Source organism: Ascaphus truei, chromosome 9 (assembly GCF_040206685.1).
Source record: "Ascaphus truei isolate aAscTru1 chromosome 9, aAscTru1.hap1, whole genome shotgun sequence".
NCBI classification, from domain to species: Eukaryota; Metazoa; Chordata; class Amphibia; order Anura; family Ascaphidae; genus Ascaphus; species Ascaphus truei.
In genome coordinates, this window is record NC_134491.1 from 57,230,065 (window position 1) to 57,254,472 (window position 24,408).

Sequence of the window (24,408 nt, forward strand, 5' to 3'; positions counted from 1 at the left end):
ATGTATTTTTTAATTAGAAATCACTATTTTAATATCATCAAGAGGACTAGTGTAATGACCCAAATCCCCTCATCCCATCACTGAATTACATTATTTGTACATATAATACAGAGCAATTAGAAACCACAATATTAAAATAAATGTTTAATAGATACAAAGGATATTTTCTCTCCACAACAGTTTTTTTCCCCCCTGGGAATTTTGTACACCCATTTGAAATAATTTCTCTAGTAGCATTTAACTATAAGTGCAAACAATTCTTCATAAAAAAAAACAAAAAAAAAAAAACTGATTGCAGCTTCCATCTTCCGGAATAACATTTCAAGCCACACAGTGCTGACTTGCATTCTAGGCTTTCTTCTACCCATGTCAAGGTTAACAAAATCAGTGCAATACACACAATCGTGAATTATTAATAACCATCTAAATTACTGGGGATTCTCAATAAACACACTTTATTTTACACTATATATATTTATAAAGATTAAATTACAATAAACTTGAAAATATAAAGCAAGAAGGAATGAATGTACTAATTGTCACTGTAACGCCTAAAGGAAGTATTTTGTTACTGAACTCTTGGGTGAGCAGGCAAGATACGATTACTAAATAAGAACCAATTTTTCATGAAAAAAAATTCTTTGCCAAGTATGTTTTGTTTTTACAGAATTCCAAATTGACATTGTGCCACATTATATTTAGATGATCTGTGGCTGAAGAAGTGCTCCTGGTTCCACTGTCATTACGTCTTGTCCTGTAGTGTGTGTTTTGCTAGCAGTATTGTGATGGCTATACTACAGTTCCACTTGGAGAATTGGCTTGGTTTTGGGATGATAATAAACCCTGCAAACAAAGCATCTTATATTAATCCAGAAAAATAAACCTCAAAGTAATAACAATTTTGTTTCTAAAGAGAGACAGAAATGGTCCTTTATGTACAAAAGGTCTTGAGTATTAAACTAAATCGTTTTTGAATCATAGGTTAAAAATAGAAAAAGGGCAGAAAATTCCAAAGGGGGGGGAGGCAGTTTTATCAATTGAAGTGTAACCCAACATAAAATACTTTAAATATTTACCCTTTTGTACACAAATATAAATGATTGAATTGGCTAATTATTTCTAAATGTACAGAAGACTTTTTTATAAAGTTACATTAGCAGACAAAGTTGAATCCATTGTGTTACCAACAGACTACATTTCTGCATTTGTCACCCACACGTCAGATTGAAGATGACCAACTCCATAAAACCAGTCAGGGAAAACAAATATGTTAAATACATTCTTGCTAGAACGTGCACATTCCGGACAACCCATCCAGATAATACCATCCTAGTTGACTAACCGAATGCACCCAGCTTGCCTTTATTAAAGCGACACAGAGCAAAGAAAGTATTTAGTTCACAGGTTATTAGTGACCAAAAGCCACATATGGTAAATTGTAGCTACAAATATTAAGCCGTTCACACAAACATATTTTGAAGTGTATAATTTAAGTGGCTAGATCATATTCTTAGAAATTGAAACTTTTACCAAGAGATTTGACCACAAGAGTGTAAAAAATAAATTCACTTGAAATAAGCAGTTCAAGTTACAAGCCACCCCCTTGTGTGGAGAAGGGAATGTGTGCATACCACCCACAAAAATCTAAATTGTGACAGTACGGTTCATAACAGCGTGCTCCGAACCATAGAACCAACCATTAGTTATACCAGAGATGCTCAACTCCAGTCGTTAAGACCTCCCAACAGGTCAGGTTTTAAGGCTATCCTAGCTTCAGCACAGGTGGCTCATTCTTTGAGCCTCTGAGCCACCTGTGCTGAAGCGGAGATATCCAAAAAACCTGACTTGTTTGGGGGACGAGGGAGGGAGCGGGGTGTCTTGGAGGACTGGAGTGGAGCACCAGTTATACAGATCCTCATACATGTGGCTGTCTTCTGTATTGTGGCAATAGCAGAAATCCTTCTCAGCCAATGCCTGCCACTGTAAACGTACTGCAGCTTTAAGCTACTCGCGAGTAGAACAAAGGACATACTGAGGTAATGTCTGAAAATGTTAAGATGCTCTATATAAAAATAAAACGTCTATTTTGTGATGTAACCTTAACACGGTTTCACACATTGATTCTGTCCTTTTTATAAAATAAAAAATTAGCAATCCCTTTCAGACGCCTTTATCTATCTAACTCATCGCTTAGTATCTTGCATGTTCAAGTACTGCTCTTTTATGTGTGTTAAATTATGATTTTCTTTACCTATAGCTTGCGAGGTTACCAAGATAACCGTTGGACTGTACCAGGCTCTGGGGAGAACTCCATTTTAATCTCCCACACACTTAAGATTTTGACGCTCAGTAAGGTAATCATGGGCCTGCAGGAATGGAGCCTCATGATAAAATCTTCTGTTTTCTTCCAACACAAAAGGTTGTAATGATAATGCATTTTTTTTTTTTTAAATAAAATGTTATGCATTATCTCGGAAAAGGAAGACAGACGATCTTAAGGGGTGTTCTTTTATTTTCTAGCTTGAAAGTTATCTTGACAATATAGGAAGAATAAGGAATTTGACAAAGGGAAAAAAAAAAGTTAATTTGTTGACAAATGTGTCTGATCAACAAGGACACATTTATATAGCAAAAATACTACAATTGAACTATGATACGTCACAGTTTGTGCAAAACTGAAAAATGTTTTCCCTATTAAACATTATTGTACGCTATGGTAAATGTAGTAACATTTTTGAAGCCACCATAGCATTATCATTGTAGTAGCATAACCTTCCATATAAAATGTGGCAACCCATGTGGCTTTCTATAGCATGTACCAGCATCCAAGCGTGACCAGTGATGTCACCATTACCGATTGGTTTGCCAAGCTAGAAGTTAGCCTGCAGACAGCTTGGCCAAATCTTCAAAAATACATTCTCCCTGTGTAGAACTGCCATTCTACTTCTCCCAGACTGGAGAATGCGTTTTTCCAGGGGAGTGTTAGGGCCAACATGACTAAATAAGCATCTATGCAGTTCTTTCGAAACTAAAAGTTGTCTCACCTTTTAATCTGGTCTGGAACAGTTACATATGCCTATAACATTCCTTAACTGAGCATGCAATGTCTTGTATATAATGTATAACCCTGTTCACTTAATGTAACTATTTGTAACCATGTATTTATTTGTCATCATAACTGTGCCCAGGATATACTTAAAAACGAGAGGTAACTCAATGCATTACTGCCTGGTAAAACATTTTATAAATAAATAAATGCAAGCACGTAAAAGAATCTTCAAATGCATTAAAAGATGCTATGGAAAAAAATAAAAAAACAATATATCTAGATCTATTTTCTTTGGGTCACAGTAAAATTGACTTCCTCTGTTTTTGCAAAATGTTATTACAATTTTTCACGTAAATTAAAATAAACTTGTAGGACTTCTACTCCTAAATGTTCTGCCATCTTGCCCCTTCGGAGAACTGGCGACAGCCCTAATGCACAACACCTTGCAAATGATGCCTTTAAAAAAGGGGGTTAAAGTCTAGTGGGAGGCTTTAGTATATATGCACATTTACATGCTAAATCCAATCAACAGTCCTTTAAGAAATAACCGGATCACATTGGGGAGGCTAATGAAAATCACAAATAGAGAGAAGATGGTAAATGCTTGGCACCCCAACAGACTCCATCTTATTGGAATTTTACACATCCCACAAGTCTGTTTTGCGTATGCCAAAACCTTTGCTGAATGCTCAAAAAGCAGTCCTAACCAACCTTCTAGGAACTTACAGAACTTTTACCTTTACTGTAGAACATTTAGCTTAAACAAAAAAAAAAAAACCTTATTCAAGTGTGCATGTTTCAGTGGTACCATTTGGAAATTATTACCAATGGTTCCAGTTCTTCAAAAATATACTAATTTTGATTGCTAACTTTTTATTTTAGTTGATTATCATCGCATACATTAGCAAGTCAGGGAAAAGACTAAAAATCAGCAGGATGAAGCAAACAGGTTACATTACTAATTTAAATATAATTTACCACCGATCGAAAACCTAGAATAAAATGATAACATTTAGAAATTAAGCATGGTGCAACTTGCATCTGAACAGAAAAATGGATGGTGTTGACGGAATATGGTCAGATTTCATTTGACATACATTACAATGCTCAGCTTGCCAATTAGCCATATGGTTATAGAAGATATGCTCCAAAAATGACATGGCAAGTACAAAAATGCTTTGGGTGGCCTTCAAACAGCAATTCCCCCTCCCCCCTAGAAGTCTATACGAGTAACTGATACAAACATATCTTGACCAGAGAATGTCCTGTGTGTTGAGAAAAAAAAAAATCTGATTTTCTTAACTTCAAAAAGGCATCAGGCTTTGGGGAGAGCTATTTTAGCCTCCCAACACTTAATATTTTAAAATGCTAAACGGAACAGCGGATTTAAAAAAAAAAAAAAAAAATGGAAATAGAAAGGGCTAAACTAGATCTCCCCCCAAAAAAATAATAAATCACAAAGTGCGATTACCTCAGACTACAGCTTTAAGATGCAGAACTGTACTGATATATTTGTTTTGGGGAAACACGATCGTAAGGTTATATTCTGATAAAGCGAAAGCCATAAGATAAATATACTTAATTCCATTGAGCAGGGACAAAAAAATAAAACGAAAAATAAATTGTTGAGCCCTGTAATTGTAATAGAATAAAGATTCCTATAATAAGCCTGGGGGTTCTTACATATAATTGGTCCACAAAGCCACATCATAACCCATCCATCTTGCTTCTCGTATCATTTTAGCCAGATGGAAATAGGAGCGAATAATTCCTGGATCTATTTGGTAGGGGAAAAAATAAATAAAAAAACAAAACCAAAGTGTCTGCTGCTATCACAAGATAAATATTATATACACATTTAAAAATGGACTTGATGTTTACTGTTAGAAGGGTAGAATATTTAGCATTCAGGCGATGCATTCTGTTTAGTAAATATATGTATTAAAATTTTTGGGAAAAGGCCCAAACACATCTCCCCTGAAATAAAACAGAGAAAGATGGTAGAAATAAATCAGACTTTGTCTTGGACCCTCCTAAATTGAAGCAGGTCACCAATGATTAAATAAACGTCTAAATCAAGATCCATCTGTCATCACATAGAACGGGATCTGTAAATGGGACGACCCTATGTAATATTAGCTTTTTAGTTAATTACAACTTCTTTAGGGTAATATACGGTAAAAAATATATTAGAGTAACAGAAAACATTTACTCACAAACCAAGTATAGTTAATAATTGTATATGTCTATGATTGAGGGTTGGTAATCAAAAAGGCAATTGTATTCAGACCGCTAGAGATAAAGGCTAAGATTGACCAAATGAAACTGAAGACTGGTTAAATCAGCTTTGTTTGTTTCCCTTTCAGCCCAATTAAGCCAAACAAGAGGCTGAATCCAAATCTCACAACCCCCATTCATGAGACATTTACAGTAAGCCTGCTTCCCCATGGGTGTGCATTTAAAATTACTTCCTTATCAGGGACGGACAAAACAAAGCTGCAGAAGATCAAAAATGATCTAAAAATATGATTAACTTTTTTTTTTTAAAAACCTTGTTCTAACCTATTAAATATATTACTGCAATTAGTGGAACATAGCAAGACTGCACAATGAAGTAGTTTGAGTAATGGGTGAGTGAAAAATTAATCCTATACTGGAGCGCTCTAATCTATAATCACAGTAAGGCTGTTATAAGTATTTATAATCCTAGTTTGCCATTTATCTAGAAGGGCCAGAGTATCTGAAAAATACAAAATAAATAAAAAACCCACCAATTCTATGCATAACCCAACACAGGCTCAGTCAACAATAGCCACCTGTGCTGAAGCAGGGATATCTTGAAAACCCGACCCTTTGGTGGCCCTCGAGGACTGGAGTTGGCCACCCCTGTCCTAACAACCTAAACGTACACCCCTATTTAAAAAGGCGTAGCCTCACGTAGCCAACAAAGAAATTGATCAGTGTCATTGGCTACCTCAGGGAGATTCAATCAAGTAAAAGCATTTATTTTATTTGCAACGGTAAAAAAAAAAAAAAAAAAATCTGCCTGTACCGTCAACAATTGACCATCTTATTACCAAAAGGGATTAGCTCAAGATCCTCAAAAATATTAGTTTACTACGGAAATGTTAAAATCAAATGTATATTTAAAATAAATAAAGTCTTTAAAATCTACATGTAATTTTAGCTTTCCACTGCCGATAGGTCACTTTGGTCTTACCCCTCTACAGCTGTAGATGCATAGCTCGGGGAGGGGGAAACCAGTAGCCAAGTATAAATAGTCATATTTTCTCTAAAGAAAACGGCCGCGGGCATATTGTGATATGTAACCTCTAAATTGTTTTAATGAATGCCCCCCAACCATGGTCTAAGCCTGGAAATAAAAGAACATGTTTGCTGCAATCGCAAGTAGCAAATGTTTAAATAATTTATAGTCAATTTACTGTATTAGAAAAACTGCTCAACAAAACCCTGTTTTCGAAGCGAAGTGCAATTCTCAAATCGTGAAAGATCTTTGTAAAACCCACTTACCTGTTCATGTTTTACACACTTTACAAACTACCTGTGCACCATTTTTGGTACTGCATACTCATCTCAGAAACATTTGAAATTTTAGTTTTTTGTATTAATGTTTACAATTTATGCATTCATTTTCTGACTTTAATTTGCCAACAGAATAAAACGATAATGGAATTAAATAGCAAATGGAATCCAAGTGGTTTTTTTTTTTTAAATGGATTACACCCAACAGAAGAGTTCTTTGAACATTTCCAGTGCTTCATTTACAATGAAGTAAAATGAATGTTTGCCCAAAACATCCCAGTTATTGTATACCCTAAACAGCTTTTTAATATCCACAAAAGTTATTTGTACATAAAGCCCCACAGTCATTAAACTGAGAAAGGAATGTAGAAACCATGTGTCACCTAGCAACAGAGCCAATGTTGTACCTAGATGACAATGATACATCATGTGTTGTGGGAGTTGACAAGTTCTGGAAAAAATAAATTAGGTGCATATTAAAAATGTAGAGCCAAAGGAAAAAATAAAATAAAGGATGTGATTAACTGAACAAAGGATTAAAAAGGCTTCTCTATTTGTTCAGAATGAGAAGATAAACAATTTAATAGAATGAGAATCGCTCTGATGTTCTATACCACACACAAGTCAGTACTAACCCAGACAGGACATGCAATCACTTTTGTCCTAAAACCCCTAATTTAACTGTTCAAGAACTGTCAGAATTGATTTGAAATAACATTCTTTTCGATTAGGGTTTAAAAATTATTAAAGAGGAGAGAAAAAAAAAAGAAAAGAAAAAAGAGAAAGAGCTCTAAGATTATCACAGGCATTCTATAAAAAAAACAGATGTACTGATGGACAAAAGAGCCATGGGAGAAATATTTTGCATTGTATGAAAGTCAATGAATATTAAGAGGACATGTGTTAAATATCTAGCTTTGAGACGGTGGAAAGTGTGAATTACTGGTCATGTGATGTGTAAGAAAGAGTTACACATTGAAAATACTAAAGAAATCAAGGTAACGGTTTTATTTACAGAAATACAGATCTTATTAGCTTAATAGAATAAACCTTGCGTCCAAGTTTAGTTCTCTTCTAGAATGACTCAGTATAAATACACTTTTCTTCTGGAGAACATTAACAAGTTCTTAAACTTACTTGTTGGGGTCACAATCCATTCCCATGCGTTGCAAGCCCCTCTAATACTTAAGTCAGGGGTGGCCAACACCAGTCCTCAAGGGCTACCAACAGGTCAGGTTTTCAGGATATCCCTGCTTCAGCACAGGTGGCTCAATAAGTGGCTCCCTGTGCGGAAGCAGGGATATCCTGAAAACCTTACCTGTTGGTGGCCCTTGAGGACTGGAGTTGGATACCCCTAATTTAAGCGAATAAACTTCAGCTGGCCGAAACCAAAAATTTACCTAATTTTCCTGTACATTTTTGCTGGGGAAAACACATTTTTTTTATTTTACAATGCCGTGCTTCTAATAAATGGATTTTCTCTTTGGTTGGCACAATATGCTTCATATTACATGTAGTTTTTCAAAGTACGGTATAGTGTGGCAAAATTTCAAATGATTCAAAACAGTATGACATGCAGTAACCAAAATATTTCTTAAAGGAACAGAGCTTTTTTTCCCTAAATTAAAGGGAAAGAAATGTAAGCATTTCCCCCATTAAGTTAACTACTCAAGTTCTAGATCTTGACGCAGCATTAAGGATTAAAACTTACCACTTTACCAGGCCTTGCCCATGTGCAAATAAATCCCTCCTGACAAGCAGTGACTATACAGTCTTCAAGAAAAATAAGCACAGTTAGTCTTTCATGTGCTATCTTTTTACAGATAAGAGGCTCTAACAAAGGAACATCTTCCATCCTGGGACAAAGAGGCGTTCCCAAAGTTTTAGCTGGGTCCGTTTTGTTTTTTGTAACTAGGTTCAGTTTGTCGCTACTCTTGCTGGATATATGTCCCATACTGTGGTTTCTTTTGTGATCTTTGTCATGCCTTTCCTTGCGATCATGAAGTGACAGAGTTGCAAATTTGCTGACACCTGATGCAATGGCACTATCCACACTGCTTTTACTGCCAGTATTGGACACTGCAGAATGGGGAAGGCTGTTGGACCTAGGAAGAGGGGGAGGTATGGAATTGCCTGGCGTTGTGATACTATTGCCATTGCTTCCTGGGTTAGTTCCACCACTTCCTGCAGGTGGACTTGTGGCATTCATGACATTTGTATGCGTCCTTGTTCTTGATAGCGGCTGATGAGGAAAAAGAATGTCTTCTGTAAGGTCCCATAGACACAGTTGTGTGTCTTGGCCTACTGAGCCAAACCTATATGTTACACTAACAGGACGACTGTCTGTAGAGTTCCTTTTTGACAATCTTGACTGCGTACTATTTGCTCGATCTCTGCCAAAATTGATCAGGTCTTGGAAATCTTCGTCACTTCCACTAAACTCCATAGGGTCAGTCTCTTCTACACTAGTGGTATTGGGATCAAATGCCACAACACTGACCCAAGATTTATGTCCCTGGCCTCTGGCTATTACGCGACAGTCAACGAATGACCAAACAGTTACCAAGTCATCCTCTCCACCTGTTACAATATACTTCCCATCTGGGCTCCAACATACACACAGCAGTCCTCCAAAGTAACTTTTCATTGTACCATGCAATTCCACCGAATCGAAATTAAACACACGAAGAAAGCCGTCTTGGCTCACACAGGCTAAGTATTTCCCATCTGGGGAAAAAGCAAATTCATTTAGGGCACCCTCTCCAACAGTCCATTTCAGCAGAGGGTTTCTTGTGGATTTGCTCTTGCATGTATGCACTGCAAAGCTTTCTCCTTGTTTAAGTAGCTGGTAATGTGGAGCTGTGGTACCACACGTGTGTTCCACATTATATAAGTACATATTCCCACTGGAATGAGCTACAAGAAAAAGACTTTCGGAGCCTGGAACCCATTTTACACAGGTTACTCTGGACTTGTCTATTAGTCTCTGTTAAAAAAAAAAAAGAGACAAAAATGAGAAGAAAAGCAAGTGTTAAGATTTAGCCAGATAATTTAATATCAACATTGGAAAAACAAACAAAAAGGGGAGGGGAGAGATGTAGCATTGTTGCTTTAATTTCAGAAGGCAGACATGAGTTACAATGATCTATGTTTTTTCTATAAAGTGTTAGTGTTGCAAAGTTCTTGTAGCAATAGCATTCATAGAACCAACCAATCAATTTGCTACCCACTTAAAAAGGAGCAATCCATACAATATCCTACGTGTAAAAGGAGGGGGGGAGGGGAAGAGAGAGAAAGAATTCTGTAGTAAATACCATTCACACAATAAGTAATTTACTAAGTTGCCGATCAATCCATTCTCCTGTGATCGTTCGCGAAGATTCGGCTTCGGGTTTCACTAAATGGCTGGCAGTGCAGCAGAAGAGGACCAAAGATGCAAAGTTCTGTGGGGGAGATCATGTGACCAGGCAGTCACTGGATACAATTGGTGCACTGCTAGAGAGGGCAGGGCTCAAAAGTGGTGTGCCAGAACCTGTTTCAGAAGGGGATGTGGCACTAAATGGTTGCTATAGAAACAAAAAATGCTTGTTACATAATACAAAAGTCATTCAAAGTTGATTTTTTTTTAAATGCTACAAGTATTTTCTCATAGTATAGAACCAATTAAAAAAAAAACAAAAAAAGGGGAAGTAGGATATTGCTTGGTCTGCAGCTTTAATGCCATTTTAAACGAGTTTCAATATACTGAGCATCCTTTGATTTCTATAGCAGGTTTTAGCACACCTCCCAAGTAGTGCAAGATTTTTGCAACACTTTCCTGTTTGTGATCATTTGTTGCCAATATTCCCAGCAGTTTGAGCTGCAAACTGTAATAGATAATGTTACCTTCGTAATATAAGAATACATTGTAGCTGCTGAGTTACACTGACTGAAGGATTGATTTAAACTGAAAGGCAGCCATTTAGTGAACCCTGGGAAGCAGGATCTTTGCTGATCGATTACAGGAGAACTAAAAAATCGATTAGCAGCTTAAGTAATTTGTTTTCCATAAAAAGGTAAATCAAATGCTGCATATATTTCAAAATACAAAAAAAATAAAATAAGTGCTGCTTGGACTTCCTCTAAGAGAATCTCCCAAACAGAACTTACAGAACAGTATGATGCCTACTCTGAGAGTGCTGCAGTCCATTGTGAACAAAATACATAGCAAAACAGACACATAGACTTCTGTAGCACATACTGAACGCCAAAGTACCCACCCACTTTAAAATGACAGACACTGCCCCTAAACCACCAGCAATAACCATTAAAACAAATGCATCCTATAAAAGTGCCTTGAAATATACATTAAAGCAGCAGTTCAAGCAATATCCTACATGTGCTATTTTTTTTTTTTTAATAAATCAGTTCTGTACTATGAGAAAATACTTGTAGCATTAAAAAAATTAAAATGTTTTAAAGACATTTTTAATGTTTCTAATGTAGGAAGCATTTCCAAAATGACAGCCTCCTTCCCCCTTCTGATAGGCTCTGGCTCTTGAGCCCCGCCCTCTCTCTAGCAGTGCACCAATTGAATCTAGTAACTGCCCAGTCAATCATATTCCAGGACTTAATTGCCCAGAATGCTGTGCAAGAACTGAATTAAATAACCCGGAGCAAGCGAACAATTACAGGATAACTGATCGATCAGCAACTTAGCTAATCACTTGTCAAGTGTGCAGATTGTATTGATGCACATATTGCATGGGGAAAAAAAATACAGCTGAACCCCCATATAACGCTGTGCTTGGGATCCAAAGAATCACATCTCGCTATAAGCGGATCGCGTTAGAAATAATGTACAATTGTATGCATTGTACAATAAAGTATTTAAGACACCAATAATCGTGTTGTCAAGTATTCACAAATACGAAAATTGGGAGGCACACTTGCATCGCGTTATAAGCGGATTCGCGTAACAGGGTTGAGAGAATATATATATATATATATATTTTTTTTATAACGGCAGCTTGAACTGCGGCTTTAACGTCACAATTTTGGTAGTAGCTGAACTATCAAGGGAAAGAATGGTGCTGTAATTACAGATATATAGATATTGTCTGCTATTAAAAGTTTGTGAAAGTACATTTATATTATCCACAACCTTAAAAAAAAAATCAAAAAAAGAAAAAGAAATTCTGAACCATATACATCTTTAACAAAACACACATTGCAAAATACTGTAACAACAATCCTCAGAGAAAAGCAGATGTACAAATAAGTTGCCGCACACAGGGAAATCAATACCAGAAAGCAACAAAGCAAGTATGGATTTTATATAGAACAGAGAAAAACGAATTGTTATCTTTAACCAAGTGTTGGCAGCTTACACTAGATCAGAGAACTGAAAGAGAACAGATACATTAAAACAAAAACAAGGTTTTACTGGTGATGCACACTAATAAAAGTAGCTTTTGTAAATTTTCAGTGCATAGGAATTTACCAAGGGAGCGTGTGCATGAGCATATGAGACATATGGTCATGACCGTTTCGACCAGACCAAATGACCGCCGGTGTTTGGCCGCAGATGGACCCTCTGCTGGAATTTCCGCTTCTACAATAAGGTACGTTTTTACTGCGTAGGGGGTTAACTTTAGGGTTTCAGCATAGTGGGTACTGTTAGTATTAGGGAGCTTTAGGGTAAGTGTTATGGGTTGGACTTGCCATAGTTGCGAAGTGGCCGGCGGAGAGAGTTCCTGGCGGCATGGTGAATTGTGGCTAAGTGCCGGCGGTCATTTCGTCGCCGTGATACGGCACTGAACAAATGTCCCAAACCGACACGTGTGATTAGCACCTGAACCACCCAAGCGGTAACACAATCCTATTTTCATTATCAAGACAATCTTTCAGACCCGCTCATCTGGTGTAAATATTTTATTAGTATAATAAGCATGTACAAACCATACTTGGCCTTCCATTACTGTGTAAATCAAATAGAAAATGAACGCAGCCAGTGAAGGATTCCTACTAACCTCCTCGTTGAATAGTTTGCTTGTTTCTTTTTTAATAGGATCTATAAGCTGAACCTGTCCTGCAGAGAACCCAACAAGTAGAGAGACACTTTCAGCTGTGGCGGTGAGGTGATTAAAGTCATGACACGTAGGCTGTGTTCCTTTGTATATCCGTTTGTCTATGGGTTTGCTTAAATCAGCAGCCTGGAAAAGAGAAATAGAAAAGCTGCGTAAAATATATAAAACATTTGAAATACGGTCATTAAAAAAAAACTCTGCAGAATTAGCATGTTTTGTTATGCTTTTTAGAAAAAGAATGTTAATACAAATTAAATAGAAATGCAGTCGTGTTTTCTGGAAAATCTGCCACAGATGAGGTTATATATGACCACGTGAAGAGTAACAAATGGGGAAAGAAACCGAACACCAGATGAGCGTGAAAGATTAACATGTACACCTCATTAAACCATTGAGATTGAAGAACTGCAGTCAAATCAGGTCTAGAATAGTGAAAAGCCATTACACTTAAACACTGAATACCTCTTTGCTGTAGGCAGAAAAGCTTGTACAGTATATACAATAAATAAACCTCTCCATCATCTGCTCCTATCACAACAATGTAGCCTCCTCCACAATTAGATGTGCAATATGTTCACTTGCGTTTGCGAATCGTGCTAAATGTGTCTGTCCTATTTAGTGGACTTCAAATTACTTAGTTAACTAACCAACATTGACTTAATTACGTCCCAAAACACTATACAACATCCAAAGAAATACCTGTGAACACACCAGAGAAATGTTAGTTTGAATATATTTTGCATATGCAAGTCAGCTTATTTCTACGGTATGTTCACTTGCAAAAGTTTGTAAATTAACTTAGAATGGAGGTACAATAACCCTTGTCCCGAGTCAACTGGGATTGTCTATTTTTTCTTAAATCAGATTTATGAAAGCCCCTTTCCTGTGAAACAGGGAAAGCATACTGTGTGCAGAAAGACAAGCAAAAGGCAGAATAGAACTCAATATACTATAATTTACAGATACTTGTCTGTCTTATTTTTATGCAATTACCAAGCTTCAACATTACTGCTTTTAGTTCTAGTAAAAAAAAAAAAAAAAAGTTCATCAAAAAACAAAAATAAAATTTGATTTGTATAACCGCATAGCACACTGCTGTAAAGCAGAAGGCCTGCAATATAGGGCGTGCGCGTCAATAATTGCCTGTGTGAGGCTGAGAATGCTACACTTGACGTGTGCGTACATGGCCGTGAGCAGTGGCACGGCAGATCAGAGGAGATACAAATTTCTTGTATTTCCGCGCTGTAGCCGCGCCACCGTGAGCCAATCACAGTACGGCCTAACGCTGTGACAGCCACACCCCCTAGCTGCACGCATCACCGCTTGCCCTCTAGAAACTAAACGCGCGTGCCATGCGCAATGTTGTATGGGCGCACGAGTATTACAAGCCTATATACAGCGTAGATGAAGCTTACACTACTTTGCCGTTTATGCTGCTATAGCTGGTGCTGTGACTACACTGACAAGGTCAGTGGTGAAGCACATAAAAATTGCTATGGCAATCAACACAAATAAAACTCATAATTGGTTTTGGGTTAAATTGTGCTTTAGCAGAGCATGTAATGTTACAAAGTGACTAGTCATAAAACACGCGTGTTTGGCCCCTAGCAAACTGTGCTATTTGTAATGTTGCAATTTGGCTTTATAAACCTACGGGGATTATTCATTAAATGGTCAGTCCTGACAGGGACACTGCCGCACAGCATCGCTATGATCCCAATGGGAGTTTTCACGAGATAAAGCTCTGATCAGCACTATTGCACTTTAACCCTTTGGGCACCAGAGTGCCATGGCCAATCCGGCGTATGGCGATCATGTGGCCGCTCTGAGGAGCGATCGAGTCACAGAATACGGAAATGGAGGGGAACACCATTACTCCACTCCGTATGCCAGTTCTCACCAGGAAAACCAGTCGTAAAAGCCATAACATGGACACCAAGCCAGACCCCATGTCCGTGGCTACATCTTAAGACACCCAAAGTTTAATAGTCATGCTTCAGAGACCAGCACCAACTGAAATAATAATAAAAAAGGAATACCATCATCTAATAAGAGAAGTAAGACAAGACATACATACAAGTAATCACAAATTCTATAAAAATACTCATTCATTTTATTTACCCCCTCCCTTCCCAAGAAAGAAAGGGGTCTTTTCATGGGTAAAAGGGAGAAAACAAAATATTTCGCTGTGGAACACACACACACACACACACACACACACACACACGTATGTAACCCCCTTTGGGATTACCATGGTCTTAAGGGGCTAACTGTGTAGGCTCACACAGAAGTAATGCCCCTTTCATATCACATGGTGCTGGGGTGACCCAGTAGAAGTAATGTCCCGCCTACTTATGTCCAGAGACAGTGACGTCATGAGATATAGATATAGACAGACGGGAGGAAGGTTCTGGAAAGCAGATCCCAGTAGGAGTTGAGGTAGTGAGATCGCACTGTTAATAGTGTATATACGTTCATATGATAGTATAGGGCAAGGATCCACTTTTATTGTTTTATATAGAGGAACAGTACCGTAGTTATGTAGCATCCCACAGAGATGGCTCCCTTCCCCCTTGAGGGTTCATGGAGGGGTGACCTATGCCCAAGAGACTCAACAGGCCATAGTCCTGCGGCATAGTCAAAGTAGCCCCTTCAGAGGGCCCATAGTTGGCCTTGTTCCAGACTACCACAAGATGGCATGCAGTACCCAGGGGAGGGACAGTTATCCCCGTCAGAGGGAGATTAGCACTGGGCCTTACAGGGATCCATATGATAGATTACTACTGAAGGCACAATAAAGGGTTCCCTATGCAACAATAAAAGGGATCAAGCCTCAGCACCTCTCTAACGGGCCGAGATAGGAGCAGCTGCGGAAGAATGTTAAGATTGCAATCAGAACGAATGTAGTAATGCCTATAACAAGTCATTCTTGTATAAGGCTGTATCAATAATACTGCTGTTGAATGAATAATGTTCCTTGTGCCCATCATCGCCCAGCCGCATGAATCCATCACCCTGACAAAGGTAACCACAAAGAAAGCCAAGATAAGAGACTGATGTAAACTCCCTATGCGCCAAGGAGGGTAACATGTATGATAGGTTTATCTCTTTTAACCCATTAAGTGTCCTATTGATGTACATTGCATGTCCTGAGGACTAGCAACCTGGAGATCCTTATGACGTATACAGCACCTTGTTTTTAAAGGGGAGATTACGATCAGTCCCTATTCTTCCATTGATGTCACTGCAGGGATCTAGCAATCACGTGACTGCTATTTGCTGGTTGAGCTGGGGCACTCATACCACGTACACTCTTGGACTCAAGGTCCTAAACCCAAGCATAGAGTACAGTTACTTATTTTTATTTATAAACCTACACAAAACTTTTTTTTACATTAAAATGTTCCTCTACTTTGCTGCTTTCAAAGTTTACAGTATGAACCTTTTGAAAATTGCCCTCTTATTTAACAGAAGTTAAACTGTTAGATAGAGTATACTTATTTTTAAACAGCACTTCAACCACATAAAATGAACGTGGAATAAAGAAGTTATGTAAATGGCTTCTCAATAATCTGCTTCTAAGTCCATAAACCTCCACGTTGTTAATGCCTTCTGCATATCAGAACAGGGAAGAGATGAAAAAACACTGCCCATTGCACTGGACTGTAATCGGATTGCAAATCAGTGGGGGAGTCTGTATGTCGCCAACTGTCAGCATTGGTCTTTGTGAAACTACAGCAGAATTGGGATCAGGAACATTATTCCACAACCTGCAGACACCAAACTGATCAAAGTAAAGGCTTATGGTTGCAAAACCAAGTCCACAAAATACACAGGGGTTGGTTTGAGAACGGACAGATGCATTAAGCCGCACAAGTTATTAAATTGTCAGTACAATTCTAACACTATTATATTTTGCTCTCACTTTGTCAATTTGTTAAGTGCGCATAGTGGAATGTAATTATTAGTTTATTAAAGCTGCAGTTCATGCTGCCGTTTTAAAAAATATATATTTTTCCCCCGTGCAATATGTGCATCAATACAATCTGCACACTGACAAGTGATTAGCTGCAGATCGATCCGTTCTCCTGTAATCGATCGCTTGTTCCGGGTTATTTAATTCAGTTCTTGCACAGCATTCTGGACAATGTAGTCCGGGAATGTGATTGACGGGGCAGTTACTAGATTCAATTGGTGCACTGCTAGAGGGGGCAGGGCTCAAGAACCAGAGCCTAATCAGAAGGGGAAGGGGGCGGTCACTTTGGAAATGCTTCCAACATAAGAAACATTAAAAATGTCTTTAAAACATTTTTTTTAAATGCTACAAGTATTTTCTCATAGTACAGAACTGATTAAAAAAATGAAAAAAAAAAAAAATAGGATGATATTGCTTGAACTGCTGCTTTAAAGGAATGAACAGCCCAGACATTCTAGAAGATAATTATTAGTTCAATCACGTTTTCAGAAATGTATTACGCACAATAAGGTTGCCCAAGTATTACCATAAGAAATCAAATGGGAAATAGTTTAGTCTTCTATCATTTGTTCCAATGATGAATCACACGTAATTGGATTTGATTATTAAAACAGCGAGCACTGGAAGTCTAGAAATACATGGGGGGAGGGGGGAGAATTCAATTTGAATAGCTATAAATTGTACTTCAAATTACATTCAGTGTAAAAGTTCCAGGATTGCTGGTGAAGCATGTCAAATTTACAATTGCCAACACAGGATGTTGGGGGGGCACGTGAAAATGTTTGTTTATACCAGGGGCGGCCAACTCCAGTCCTCAACAGGTCAGGTTTTAAGGATATCCCCGTCATTGACTGAGCCACCTGTGCTGAAGCCTTAAACCTGACCAGTTGGTGGCCCTTGAGAACTGGTTTATACACTGGGATCGTTACCTCTGAATACCTTACATGGAAGAGACCAGAAAATGAGCTTCTCTGCAGACCAACTGATTTAGTAGTTCTCTAAGAAGGGGAGGAGCAGGGCCTTTCAAAGCATAGACAACAAAATAATGACATATGCCATGTTCATTTAAGAGTTAAAAACCTTAAAAAACAAAAGTAACAAGGGTACAGTAACTAAGTAATACAAATAATGCAAGTACATTTGGATGATATAAGGGTTTAATAATAGAGATGTGCAAGTGCATGCTAAATAACGTGACTCGATATTATTGTCATGTCAATGTTTCAGTCTCTTATGAGACTTCGTTGGGCCCTCATCTTGACGAGGGTCCTTTGGGTGATGTTAAGAAATGTAATAAACCGATTCGAGAACATGCACCTGCACTTCTGTACAAATAAAAGTAATGTTGGGCAAAATAAAAGTAATTTGATGCTTCAACTGTCTTTTTGTGTTAAGAGTTTAAAAAATGCTTAACACCCAAAATGTTCATTTGGCCAGGTGCAAAAGATGCAGAAGATATTAAAAAAATAGTTAGGAATAGTGCAAATGCGGATTTGGGAAAGTTCTGCAAACACCTGGAATTATTCTGCAACATGTTCCTTGCACATCCAATTGTGGCACTCCCACAGAGTCCATATTTAATCCCATGGAGTATAAGGCAGATAATCAAAATTCATTTTAACTAGTTTTGCTTGATTGTAAAACTACTGGTTTGAGAATACACAAATAAAACGCTGTTAAAAGCAGCAGGGTGTATTAAATTTTCTTCCGAGCCGACAGCTCCTTAGAAAACCATATGAACTGTGGAAAGCACAGAACCGCATAGCTATCCCACCAAGTCCAATCTGTGCAAGGATACATTCTGATAATGTATCACCACCCATTTAATTGTTTTGCAGCCTTAGTTTTTACAGAAATTTTTTTTCAACAGTACTTCCACTTTGCCAGGTATGTTTTATATTCAATTAAACCAGTGCACTTATATCGACACACCACTCTTTCTGCTGTTTTACTTGTAATTGAAATACATGTCTTGTAGCCTTCAAAATGTTGACCAAAAGCTTACTCAAATGGCATAATGACAGTAATCAGGGAATATGGAAAAAGTCTCGACCAGTACGGTGACAATGGAAAGAACAAAGACAATTACTATACAATGTTTGTAAGCGTGACTGCAAACTATACACCGTGAACCTCACACTGCGTCTTTCATATTGTAGGAAGGATACATTGGTCCACTTTGCCTCAACAACTTGACACTAAAGTCTGTCTCTGAAAAAATATTGCATCGAATAAAAAAAAAAAATTCTCCCATTTTTACACAAAAGGAGCAATCACACTTAGCAAGACTATGACAAACACTGCTTACACTTCTATAATGGGTAAAATACCTAGAATAAGGAAAAACACTCAGTCATAACACCACCTGAAGAATGTTGTTTTCAAATCAATATTTTGGGGAAAGAACATTACGAGAGAATTACACAATGAAATATGTAATCACGATGAAAAGAAAAAGTACTTTGTACAAAAGTAATATGGAGGTCAAGCAGAACCGCATCTTATTCTTAAAACCCGATTTTATACCCTTTTGATTTTCTGTCTACACGTGTGTAACTATTAAGGAGACACAGAAGACTGGTGTTCGTTTCCATGCTAAATTAAAACAAAACTGCTATGATTTGCAAAGAAAACAAAAATATTTGATGGATTTGACTTAAAATACAAGCTAAATGTAAGAAAAGTTCTATTCCTTCCCAGGCATATAACATGATACATCTGTCGCCCCAAAGGCAGATACCTAGTGGGGTTCCCCAAGAGCTGCTCCCCTCTGCACAGGACCAGCATGCTAAGGGTTAACATTTGCTTATACTTTGTGGAACATCAACCCCACCCACTGGAATGTTAATGAGCCAAGAGGACAAAGAACATTGTATTTCGCAGCTGCATTCATTCTGAACCCCTTCAGTGTACATCTGCATCGTCCCAAAGGCGGACAGCCAAAGGGCAGCTAAAGGGTGTGAGCCGTTTGGTGATGTTAAAGCTTCTCTATTTCAATCTGAAACTCACCAGGCCTTTATCCCCTGTACCCAATTTTCCAACTGTCCATTAAATGTCTGTATGACCTTTGTTCTTTTAATGTAACCATGTATTGTTATAACTCTGTGCCCAGGACATACTTGAAAACGAGAGGTAACTCAATGTATTACTTCCTGGTAAAACATTTTTAGAAATAAAAATATATCTAGGTCATTATATATTTTAAATGTTTTACTATATTGTATTGGTTGTATAAAGAGTGCATCCATTCTAATTTCAATTTCCATATAGGGCACTGACAAAGATTGTTATAAATCTGTTTAATAGGTCAATATTTCTTGAAACATTTACTAACACAAAACACAGCCTTATCAAAACCATAAATCAAAGAGAGAGCAGCCCACAATATGCAAATTACTCTTCAACGCTGTGCAATAAAAAGCAAGTAGCAGAACATGTTTTACAGGTGTAAAGCATTAGTCCCATGGAGAAAATAAAGCCGGACTTTGGTAAACAAAGATTACATGAGCGGCTTGCCATATATACATAACTGATCATTTTCATAAATAACATTTCCTAGTAGCAATCTTACAGAAAATGGCGACATTCATTTATTTTTAAACAGGATTAGAACCAGGCGGTCCCCAGGTGCAGAACCATGTTATTTCCACGTTACTTCCTGGTCTCTAGCAGAGGATTTAAATAGCTACCCAACAGGAAGATGCAACGGATGACATTGTAGCTTCCTATTGGCTCCTGGCACCTTGATGTTTCTATGGCCATTTTATTTCGTCGAGAGAGAGAGAGAGGGGCAGAGACACCGGTAACTATTGAAGGAACTGTGGGGTCCCAGAGCTGAAAAGAACAGGGTTCAGCTCCAGAGGACACATTTCTATAAGCAGAAAACATAAGGAAAATAAGTATATGAATACTAAAGATGTCAATGTATCAAATATGTATTTTTGCAACATCTCTTCATTTCTATATTTTATGCACAAAAACCCTCAAAAAGGGGGAGGGGGGTAGAAGTTAAAAAAAAAAAAAAAAAAAAAAGTAGGTGGTGTTTTTCAGTAAAAAAAATTAAATAATCTAAAAATACTAAGTCTAAATATTATACGACAAATGTTTTTCCCATTCTCATAAAGCAGCAATTCTCACAAAGTCGATTTGTTCTTAGGTATGGAAACATAGGAGTGAAAGAATCAGTCCTATTGTAGAAGATGGCATTTCAGCTTCCTGAAAACAAGCCAATCAGTAAGGTTCACTGAGGCAGCCGCCCTTAATGATTAGCATACTAGGATTTTTGGAAGACACTTTTTTCAAACCAGTAAATGGACCAATGTAGTTTCTGCACAGTGAATCAACCAGGCTCAATGCAAATTAGAACCTTTGAGTATTCATAGAATGGGGGACTGTTGTAGAATTGCTATATTAAAAAAAAAAAAAAAAAAAACAATTGTATCATTGACTATTTCCACCCACATAGAAACCCTGCCCTTCCTAGTTGGTCACATGTTCATTTGCAGGCAAAGAGTTGTAGGCGCTTGAATAATTGAAGGGATGGGGATTTTTTGTTGGGAGTGTTCTAGTAATTCTCAGATGCACTGGAAATCTTTTGTTGAATAGCAAATAGTAGCACAGTTCACTATTTGTATAGCTATACAGGACATTTCCGGCACACAGTTCTCAGTTTAATATTGTCTTTGTAAGTCAATTATTTATCACTTCATAGTTAAAATACCAATTAATTGCAGAATAAATAATACCTTTAGATTAAAGACTTACAAAATAATGTGTTCTCCACATTTCAAATATTAAATACATATTTCGTATAACCACAAAAAAGATTGTAAACAGTGAAACAAATTAACATAAATTAGTCAGATGTAGCTTAGTACATATTCACTATTTAAGCTTGTTTTCTGGGCTTTTCAATTCCTGTTACACAGCATCTGTTTTTACTTACAGTCCGGCTGAGTATTACATTATCATCTTAGGACTGACTGCTTAGTCTTCTTTTCTCAGGTTTTATTGCATACTTGGCCATTTCTCTATCTGGGTTCATATTGCCTAGTTGCAAATGGTTCATGAACACAACAAAAAAAAGGTGAAGGTGGAGGTGGGGGGGCGGGAGGAAATCATTGTACATTCCATGGAATGAACTACTCATGCTGCGTTATATCAAAATATTGTCATGTTTATTACCAAATGAATCCAGCTATTTTTACAAATGTGTCACAGGGTTCTGCACAGCAAACTCAAGAACCAGATACACCAAATTAATTTGTGCCTTAAAATATATATTATTTATTTTATGTTCTACTTTCCTTGATTAAGATGCAATTTGTGAGGACCAGAACACCTGTATTTTGGGTTTTACTATAAAATTAAATAGAAATAGCCATGTTAGTTCAGTTGCGATAGTGCAGAGTAAATTCAGTATTAGGTGATACCTTTTTATTTGAACCAACAATAATTAAAATACTCTAACAGAGACGTAAACAGTGTATAATATAAAACAATTAAAAAACTCCAAAAGAGTCTCTGCTGAATCTGCTCAGGATTTACAGAAAAAGTGTATACTTAACCTTGGAGCTGTACGAAACATAAGTATAAAGAAATACATGGGTGAAGGAGTTATCCAGTACTGAGAAAAACCCCTGGGATATCACAAAATGTGATCATGTTAGAGCTGTAATCTGGGCGGATAGATATATTATTTTTTTATCTGACGCTCCATTCATGATATATACAGATTTGAACTATTAAGTGTTTGGGAGGTTACAATGGGGCTCTCCCCCAAAGCAGTCTAGTGGTTACCATGGTAACTTCAGACGCTAGAGATGAAGACAATCATGATTTAACACCAAAAACAAACGAGTTAGACATGCGCAGGGAGAAGATACTAACATTATGTATGTTAAATTCATGTAAGCTTCTGGGGAGATAGCGGTGTTAAGTTTAGCTCATGAATTTCTTCCTACAAAGTCAAGGGCACCCATTATTTCATGGAAAGAATGGCAAAGGACCGAGGTTCAAATTGCACGTGCTACAAGGTGCAGGAAGTCAGCAAAGATGAAGGCTCTGACGCCATAACTAAAGGGAAGTCATGTGCAAACGTATAAAAAAACTAAATAAAAAAAAAAAAAAATATTAAAAAAAAAAATAAGGGGGGGTTACTTCTATATAAAAAATAATAATAATAATCTATATATGACAGCGATTAAGCTAATGCAAATTTGCGCCATTAAATCTTTAGTAATGTTCACAATGACATCTGTCAGACTGATGTAATCTCTAGTAACACGAATACAATGCGTGCTTCAAATATACATTTACTATAAAGGGGGGGGGGGGGAACACTGTACAAGGAATGTCTAATTTAATTCTAAGAGTTGATTACAAAATATGCAAATCTTTCAACAATTTTCCAAGCAAATTAAAGCAAGATCCATGTGTACTGAACATGAATAATGTAAAGAGAGAACCAAGTAATAAAGCGTATATGCCAAACAAAATTATTTAGTGAGGGGCTAACAACCAACCAGGCACCTTACATGTCCTACAAAATGACCAAAGATAAATATAACTACCCTGATAGAACGAAGCTGGTAAGTAGATGCTGAAACAAGAATCCCCTCTGCAGTGACTAACATCTGCAAACCCACAATTTGCACACACTTTGTGCACCGCAAGAACTTGGTTACTATATTTTTCATAGGTTGTGTTTCATTGTGTCATAGGCTTCAATCTCACTGCAAGGGCAGCCAGCAGCCCAAAGAATGCTATTGGCAACAAGATACTGCAGATGTTTTCATACCCTCATGTAATATCTGACAGTCATCTACCCTTGCAGATGCGTTGTACTGGCCCAACACAACTTCCCCCAGGGAGGGAGTTTTTATGCCGCCCCCCCCCCCCCCGCCCCCTTCACGGCCACTAAACGCAATGCTTCGTAACCGGACGTTGCAATAGGTTTGCTGACCCGTCCTGCAGCGAAGGGGTTAAAACAAACCATTGCCAGGGCGGGCGACGGGCGACATGCAACCTCAGAGCTTGTTCCCCCCCCCCCCCCCCACAGCGAAGAGGGTGCAGCCACAACACACACGGGGCGATGTCCCCGTCCCCCGCAGGAGGGAATGGGAAGTGTCAGCAGGTGACACGGGCCCGCCCCGGCCTCTACCAATACCGACACTTCTCCGCGTCCCACTCGGGGGGACCCCCCTCCTCTCCCCGGGTGTAGGCGAGAGAACCACCCCCCCCCCCTGCTTCCTCGTCAGCGTTTACCTTCCTGACGCCTTTGTAGATATAGAAATAAAGCTCCCGGCCCACGTTAAAGCAGATCCGGTCCCCGTTACCGGACTGGTCGTTCACGTTGACGAAGGAAACCTTGACCGGGTTGGAACCCTGCGAATTGAAAGGCACCCGGTTGGGGCGGCTGTACTCGGAGTGAGAGAGGAGCTTGTAGAGGCCTTCCCGGGTGGTGAACTGTGTTTTAATTTCGTTCATCTCCTTCCCTCCTCCCTCCGCCGCCATCTTGGAAAGCAGCTTTCATCCTGTCCAATGCCCGGATCTAGCTCACTGCGCATGCGCGGGACAGAGCAGCAGCAGGCAGGCCTCCGGGGGGCTTCGTTTACTAGTCTGGCCTCCTGGTGACGTCAGGCACGCTGTTGCGCATGCGTCCTGTCTCCTGGCCTGTGATATGTTGTTAGACTTGAGTAGGGCTCACTAGCGCCCTCCTCCTGTCACAAATTGTTAGTATTACAGGAGTGGGTGTGTAACTTGTAGGGGCG

At 38.3% G+C, this 24,408-nt stretch overlaps 2 protein-coding genes across 11 annotated transcripts in view; one reads left to right on the forward strand and one right to left on the reverse strand.

Moving 5' to 3' along the window:
* The window catches only part of MOK (MOK protein kinase), a 33,195-nt gene extending 20,354 nt beyond the window's left edge, over nt 1-12,841 (forward strand). For 3 of the 8 annotated variants that reach the window (XM_075615040.1, XM_075615041.1, XM_075615042.1), the window contains exon 14: nt 2,258-2,441. In XM_075615040.1, coding sequence (XP_075471155.1) covers nt 2,258-2,426 — 169 coding nt within the window. In that variant the 3' untranslated portion in view covers nt 2,427-2,441. Of the gene's footprint in view, nt 1-2,257; nt 2,442-12,059; nt 12,196-12,641 lie in introns of those variants that run through there. The other 5 variants (XM_075615044.1, XM_075615045.1, XM_075615043.1 and 2 more) reach the window with 4 other exon arrangements.
* WDR20 (WD repeat domain 20) lies at nt 132-24,204 on the reverse strand. Of its 3 annotated transcripts, XM_075615037.1 has the most exons (5): nt 23,903-24,203; nt 12,604-12,786; nt 8,304-9,578; nt 4,733-4,826; nt 132-843 (listed from the first exon to the last, which is right to left on the reverse strand). In XM_075615037.1, exons 1-4 carry the CDS (start codon nt 24,149-24,151, stop codon nt 4,785-4,787), a joined length of 1,749 nt encoding a protein of 582 aa, XP_075471152.1. In that variant the 5' UTR covers nt 24,152-24,203; the 3' UTR covers nt 132-843; nt 4,733-4,784. The 3 variants fall into 3 exon arrangements, with proteins under 3 accessions (XP_075471152.1, XP_075471151.1, XP_075471153.1); XM_075615036.1 differs by lacking the exon at nt 4,733-4,826; XM_075615038.1 differs by lacking the exons at nt 4,733-4,826; nt 8,304-9,578 and having other exon boundaries at nt 23,903-24,204.
* Nucleotides 24,205-24,408: the final 204 nt, after the last annotated feature.

Excerpts from the sequence above, each read along its gene's own strand:
- WDR20 (XM_075615036.1), bottom strand. The coding sequence starts at position 24,151 with ATGGCGGCGGAGGGAGGAGGGAAGGAGATGAACGAAATTAAAACACAG. Across the intron at positions 12,787-23,902 it reads TCTACAAAGGCGTCAGGAAG|GCTGCTGATTTAAGCAAACC; the intron begins GTAAACGCTGAC and ends TCTCTTTTCCAG. Across the intron at positions 844-8,303 it reads GGGCAAGGCCTGGTAAAGTG|GGTTTATTATCATCCCAAAA; the intron begins GTAAGTTTTAAT and ends CTTTGTTTGCAG.